Source organism: Etheostoma cragini, chromosome 5 (genome assembly GCF_013103735.1).
Source record: "Etheostoma cragini isolate CJK2018 chromosome 5, CSU_Ecrag_1.0, whole genome shotgun sequence".
Taxonomy (NCBI): domain Eukaryota; kingdom Metazoa; phylum Chordata; class Actinopteri; order Perciformes; family Percidae; genus Etheostoma; species Etheostoma cragini.
The window spans coordinates 79,646-86,961 of record NC_048411.1 but is presented as its reverse complement, the minus strand read 5'-3'; the positions used below and the strand labels follow the sequence as shown (position 1 = coordinate 86,961).

General features: G+C 40.3%; 1 protein-coding gene across 3 annotated transcripts in view; it reads left to right on the top strand.

The window, feature by feature from the left end:
* Positions 1-1,067: 1,067 nt before the first annotated feature.
* Positions 1,068-7,316, top strand: part of si:ch211-12e13.1 — a 15,116-nt gene continuing 8,867 nt past the window's right edge. Inside the window, exons 1-5 of one of the 3 annotated variants that reach the window (XM_034872350.1) lie at positions 1,068-1,409; positions 2,378-2,541; positions 3,119-3,382; positions 3,480-3,689; positions 3,889-4,107. In XM_034872350.1, the coding sequence (XP_034728241.1) occupies positions 1,165-1,409; positions 2,378-2,541; positions 3,119-3,382; positions 3,480-3,689; positions 3,889-4,085 (1,080 nt within the window). In that variant the 5' untranslated portion in view covers positions 1,068-1,164 and the 3' untranslated portion in view covers positions 4,086-4,107. Of the gene's footprint in view, positions 1,410-2,377; positions 2,542-3,118; positions 3,383-3,479; positions 3,690-3,888; positions 4,286-7,316 lie in introns of those variants that run through there. The other 2 variants (XM_034872352.1, XM_034872351.1) reach the window with 2 other exon arrangements.

Sequence of the window (7,316 nt, the reverse complement as noted above, 5' to 3'; positions counted from 1 at the left end):
TTGTCTTGTTGTGCAATTGCGTCACTTCATAACATTACCATGGCAACAGGGGAAATGGCTGCCTAGTGTAAAGTAAACTCAACAATTTTCAACTTACTGTTAAGATATTTTTGACTTTTAGCAACAAAAATCATGCAAGCCCCGCATTATTTTGCATGGAAATCTGCAATTTTTTGCAGCAAAATAAATTGCCCCCCGCGTAAAAATGCGGACTTTGGCTGATTTCAAACGAGTGCGTGTTAATGTAACGTGTTACAATAATATGAAACATGATTTGAGGCTTGTTAATGTGGTGCTGGAATATTCTTTTTACTGCCCTGGGCCCTGTATTTGTCTTGAAATGTTTTATTTTTTATTTTTTTAAATGCTTTGACTTTCCCTGAGTCAAAAAGAATTCCCATTCCACATGTAATCAAATGTTAATGTGACAACTCCTTTATATTTTTGGATTGGCCACCACGTAAACACTTCGTAATTCATAGTCTGGCGTAAACAATAATAAAAAAATAAAAAATAAATTTAAAAAAAGATTACATGTTGATCACTTAATAATATTGTCGCCTATACCTGGTACACAGATGTCAGTACACAGTTTTGGATCAGTGACAAGTGTTAATTTAAATAACTTTATTAAAAAAAAAACTACTAAAAAGTGTAGATCACATGTTGAGCACTTGTGAACTACAAAAAAGTCTGGCCTAAAAAAAATGCTAATACGTAATTTTATATATATATTCTGTATATGCACCTCTGGTATTGACTTTTCGTATATGCATACTGGCGATATAATTGTTCTTTGTTAATAAAATGAAAAAAAAAAAAAAAGCTGTCCGTTGTGACGCTTGGCCGTCAAGTGTTCCGACGCATGCGTGGTACCAATAGTGCAGGGAAAGCCAGGTTTTCAGCTACGTATTTATGCGCATGCGCAGAACACATGGTGTAGGCAGGACGGATCGTGTACCCACACAGTCTATGGTTGGCTGACGCGTTTTCCTGTCCTGAAATATTCGAAGGTGTGTTGTTTGTCCCGTCTCGCGCTCCGTACTGTTACCAACGCCACGGACAGCGCCGATGAAAGGTGGCTCTGGTCAGTATGGTTTAGTCCTCTGGTAGTACGCAGTGCGAATACGTGATTAGTATTTGAGTAGTTTCTTTGGAGCTCTAATGGGGACAGCGCAGAGTTCCATAGTGGCCTCGCTCTCTTTCTGGTCCGTGTACTTCCTCTCCGTTCACATCTACCGCTGTCGTCACCTGTTGAAGACCAGGGTCCTCAGCAGCGACACAGTGCCCAGTCTGGCGTATCTGGCCATCAGATATGTGTCCAGGGCTGTGTCTCGGAGGACAGGGGTCCTGTACACAGCTGCTCCACAGGGGGGGCAGCACGTCGTCTACACGGTCCTGAACTGCAGGTACGCGTCATAGGTACGCAAATGGACAGGTACGCACGGTCTCTCTGTCTCTCTCTCTTTCTCTCTCTCTCTCTCTCTCTCTCTCTATACATATCTATATCTCTCTCTCTCTATATATATATATACATACACTGTATATATACATACACTGTATATATACACTACCGGTCAAAAGTTTGGGGTCACTCACAAATGTCCATTGGACTCCATTATAGACAGAATCCCAGCTGAGATCAGTTGCCTTGTTTTTTTTAACCAGGGCAGTTTCCAGATTACATTATGTGCTTACATAATTGCAAAAGGGTTGTTTAATGTTTTCTTAGTTATTTTTTAAAAATAATATCAGATTAGTAAACAAAATGAGCATTTGGAACATTGGATGAATGGTTGCTGATAATGGGAAATGTGTATATATTACATTAAAGTTCAGCTGGTATCCTGTCTATAATGGAGTGAAATTGAAATTTGTAAGTGACCCCAAACTTTTGACCGGGTGTGTGTGTGTGTATATATATATATATATATATATATAATTTATTTTTTTTATTTAATACAGCCTATGCCCAGATGTCAAATGTAGCCCTGCCCACAACATCCGAGGTCGGGAAGTTCAATCTGAGTTTGTCAGGCTACAAAAGTTTAAGAATAAAGAGAGAATTATTGTTTTCTCTCAGAAATCTGACTTTTATGCTAAGATTTCTTTCTTTTTTTTGATTAATGTAAGAATTTGGACGAAAAAAGCCCCCTTAGAGATCTGAAAAGAAGTTTGAACTCTGAGTTTAATCTCAGAATTCAGAGTTGTTTTTACTTTTAAAAAAAACTTTGAGAATTCAGAGGGAAATACTTTAGAATTCTGACTTATTTTTCTTGTAATCACACGTGGCCCTGATCCTCTTCAGTAACTTCCATTGTAGATTTAGGAGACAAAGACAGCTGGTCATCCGTTGAGTCGGTGTGCTTGTCTCCAGGCTGGAGACTTCCATGTTGAGGAGGTTCTGCAGTGCTGCAGGGTATGGTTGGGACTACCCAGACAGCGACTATAGAGACGTCCCACTGTGCTTCCCTGAGATTCTCTGCTGCAGGCTGCTGCTCATGGTGCTAACCGATGACAACTTCCAGCTCAGTCCAGCAGGTAAGACATAAGGCACTTTCAGCATGACTCTTTCAAACGAATGGTTTTTTGATTAAAGCTGATTACTCCACATTGTGTTTTTGCAGATGGCTCATGAACTAGAGCATGTTGAGTACATTATATTTGGTGTATTGACACAATTCAATGTTATTTATAGTGTCAGATCCCAACAGGAGTTATCTCAGGACACTTCACAGATAGAGGGGGTCTAGGCCACTCTCCATAATTTACAAAGACCCAACAATTCCCCCCCAAGACCAAGCGTTTGGTGCGACAGTGGAGAGAAAAAACTTCCTTTTTACAGGCAGAAACCTCAGACAGACCCAGGCTGCCACTGGCGATTAGGACACCGAGACAGATATGCAGATATGTGATTCATAATAATTATAGCAGTTGGCATGATGCATCGTAGTAACAGTAAAGCTAATAGAATTAAGACTAGATTTAATAGTTGTAGCAGCGCAGGGCGTCCCCCCCCCCAGCAGTTGCCAGATCGACCCAGGTGCCAACCGGTCCCCCAACGCCTGTGAGGCGAGAACGTCTGGTGATACGATGGCAACTGTGGATATTTTTGCAGGTCTCGTTCGTGTGTGTCAGAGTTTGAAAACCCTTCAGCCAGTGGATGAACTAAAGAAGGGTCCGTTCATGCTGCAGGTTCGAGTCCTGGAGTACCGGCAAATTAATGCAGGGGTGGAGGTCGACATCTGTTTGTCTGCCACATCTCGTACCAAAAGCCCCGTGTGGGAGAGCGTCCTGACGCTGCTGTCCAAGAACAAGCTCCAAAAAGTTGGAAGACGCTTATCCAAGAATGAACATGAGCAGCAATCTGGTGATTTCTGCTGAACTTACATTTTTTGGGGGGCTTTTTCACACAACACCAGTTATTATGTTCCTGTTTATAATGATTCTGATACTGTTTCTGGTCATATGTCTTTTGACAGGCCAACCAGATGAGCCTGTGCCAGGAAATGTGAAGCAGATAGAGCTCCAAGTTCCCAGGACTACCGGCCTGCAGTGTTCATGGTCCTTCTCAGACTACTCCCCATATCGGCTCCTCTCTCTACCGGCCCGGCTCTTTGGCTACAGGACGCACACCGCACCCAGTCTCTGGATGCTGTCTGTCTGCTTGGCTGAAATAGAAAAGCACAGGTAATAGATGTTAAGGGGAAGACCAAAGGGATCGATAGGTTGATGTAACGTCGTAGTAATTTAACCCTGGAGCTAGTCCACGAATGCTTTTATATTAGCTATTAAAAGGGATTTGGCCTTTTTTATTGTTATTTCATCTGTTTTATCCTTCTCTTGCTGTGGCTGATCAGACTTTTTATTGCTCTCTTGTGTCATCATCAGGGGTTGGAGTCATCACAGCTCCCATCAACGTCACTGCCCAGTTTGGGGAGCCTCTGTTGGTACCAGGTAGAGTGGCGATCAAGTTTTGGGAAAAGACCAAAAATCTGAGTCCGACTCCGACCCAAGGCCTCAGCTTTCACATTTCTCAACATGGAAGCAACATATCTCACATGATGGGATTGATTTCAAGGTGATTGATTAACATAGAAGGTAAATGTATGTGGTTTGGCCAAAACCACATTATTATTGTTTCCAATTTTGTATTGCAACATTTTGATAAGACAGTGTGTAATCAATGCAACATACCGGAGATCAGCTAATTGATGTTCAAGTTTGTTCTGATATGATCATAAAATAACTTCTTGCAATTTTGAATAAATATTTTCTAAGAGGATGTATTGATAGATGTATCTTTGGGCCACCTCTTTCATTGTTTTATATTAAGATTATTTTTGGGACATTTTAGGCCTCTAATTCCACAGGACAGCTGAAGACATGAAGGCAGGGGGGGGGGATGACATGCAGCAAAGAGCCGCATGTAGGAGTTGAACCTGTATCAGCTGCATGGAGAAGAAAACCTCTATATGTACAGTTTGTGCGCCTGCTCTACCAGTAAAGTGGTATAGGGCTCGCCAGCTTCATAGAATGCAACCACCTCAATGCTTCTCATAATGTTGGAGTTTTCTTCTACAGACAAGGATGGATTTTTCATTATGAAAATAGATGAATTTGATAATACAGTGAGGAAAATAAGTATTTGAACATCCTGCTATTTTGCAAGTTCTCCCACTTAGAAATCATGGAGGGTCTGAAATTGTCCTCGTAGGTGCATGTCCACTGTGAGAGACATAATCAAAAAAACATCCAGAAATCACAATGTATGTTTTTTTTACTATTTATTTGTATGATACAGCTGCAAATAAGTATTTGAACACCTGTCTGTCAGCTACAATTCTGATACTCAAAGACCTGTTAGTCTGCCTTCAAAATGTCCCCCCCCCCACTCTACTACTGGGGGGGGACCTACTGTGAAGCATGGGGGTGTAACATCCTGCTTTGGGGGGTATTCTGCACATGGGACAGGGCACAGGCACTGTATTAAGGAAAGGAGGACCGGGGATGTGTTGCGAGATTTTAGGGGAACAACCTCCTTCCCTCAGTTAGAGCATTGAAGATGGGTCGAGGCCGGGTCTTCCAACATGACAAAGACCCGAAGACCACAGCCAGGTGAACCAAGGGGGGGCTCTGGAAGAAGTAGATCAAGGTTCTGGCGTGGCCTAGCCAGTCTCCAGACCTAAACCCAATAGAGAATCTTTGGAGGGAGCTCAAACTCCAGCCCAGAAACCTGACTGGTCTAGAGAAGATCTGTGTGGAGGGGGGGCCAAAATCCTTTCTGCAGGGTGTCAAACCTGGTGAAGAACTACAGGAAACAAAGGCTGCTGGACCAGATATTAACATGGATTTTCTCAGGTGTTCAGATGCTTATTTGCAGCTGTATCATACAATAAATAGTTAAAAAATCATACATCGTGATTTCTGGATTTTTTTTTTTTTAGATTATGTCTCTCACAGTGGACATGCACCTACGAGGACAATATCAGACTCTCCATGATGAAGTGAGAGAACTTGCAAAATAGCAGGGTGTTTAAATACTTATTTTCCTCACTGTATTAAAAAGATCCATGTCATCTAATAAAGGTAGGTTTTGTTTTTGTACTGCAAAATAGAGCAGCCATGCCCAGATGACCTCATACCTAAAGGACAGATGTCCTCTTTACTGCAGCACAGTAACCCTAACTGTTTTTACAAGTCAGAGAGCTTGATGCACAGTATTCCGGTAACACGTCAGAGAGGGTGGCACACAGCCACGTAGAGTTTTATCAAGGAGTGAAACCAATATCTCCCAGCCACCCACTCCCTATCTGGATGTAACTCGGTTGAGTTGCTTAAACACTTAAGGTATTCATACTTTGCTTGAGTATTTTCTTTTCATGTCATTTTCTACATAACAGCCGGAAACATACTTTTTACTCCACTAAAATTATCTGACAACTTTAGTTACTAGTTACTTTAGTTCCTGGTTACTTTAGTTACTCCGCTACATTCATCTGACAGCTTTAGTTACTAGTTACTTTACTTCCTAGTTACTTTAGTTACCCCACTATATTCATCTGACAGCTTTAGTTACTACTTACTTTAGTTACTAGTTACTTTACTTCCTAGTTACCCCACTATATTCATCTGACAGCTTTAGTTACTAGTTACTTTAGTTCCTAGTTACTTTAGTTACTCCGCTACATTCATCTGACAGCTTTAGTTACTAGTTACTTTTCTTCCTAGTTACTTTAGTTCCTAGTTACTTTAGTTACCCCACTATATTCTTCTGACAGCTTTAGTTACCAGTTACTTTAGTTCCTAGTTACTTTAGTTACTCCGCTACATTCATCTGACAGCTATAGTTACTAGTTACTTTAGTTACTAGTTACGTTAGTTACTTTAGTTTCTAGTTACTTTAGTTACACCCCTATATTCATCTGACAGCTTTAGTTACTAGTTACTTTGGTTCCTAGTTACTTTAGTTACTCCGCTACATTCATCTGACAGCTATAGTTACTAGTTACTTTAGTTACTAGTTACGTTAGTTACTTTAGTTTCAAGTTACTTTAGTTACCCCACTATATTCATCTGACAGCTTTAGTTACTAGTTACTTTAGTTCCTAGTTACTTTAGTTACTCCGCTACATTCATCGGACAGCTTTAGTTACTAGTTACTTTAGTTACTAGTTACGTTAGTTACTTTAGTTTCTAGTTACTTTAGTTACCCCACTGTATTCATCTGACAGCTTTAGTTACTAGTTACTTTAGTTCCTAGTTACTTTAGTTACTCCGCTACATTCATCTGACAGCTTTAGTTACCAGTTACTTTAGTTCCTAGTTACTTTAGTTACTCCGCTACATTCATCTGACAGCTATAGTTACTAGTTACTTTAGTTACTAGTTACGTTAGTTACTTTAGTTACTAGTTACTTTAGTTACCGCACTACATTCATCCGACAGCTTTAGTTACTAGTTACTTTAGTTACTAGTTACTTTAGTTACCTCACTACATTCATCTGACAGCTTTAGTTACTAGTTACTTTAGTTACTACTTACTTTAGTTACTAGTTACTTTAGTTACCCCACTACATTCATCTGGCAGCTTTAGTTACTAGTTACTTTGGTTCCTAGTTACTTTAGTTACTCCGCTTCATTCATCTGGCAGCTTTAGTTACTAGTTATTTTAGTTACTAGTTACGTTAGTTACTTTAGTTACTAGTTACTTTAGTTACCCCACTACATTCATCTGACAGCTTTAGTTACTAGTTACTTTGGTTCCTAGTTACTTTAGTTACTCCGCTTCATTCATCTGGCAGCTTTAGTTACTA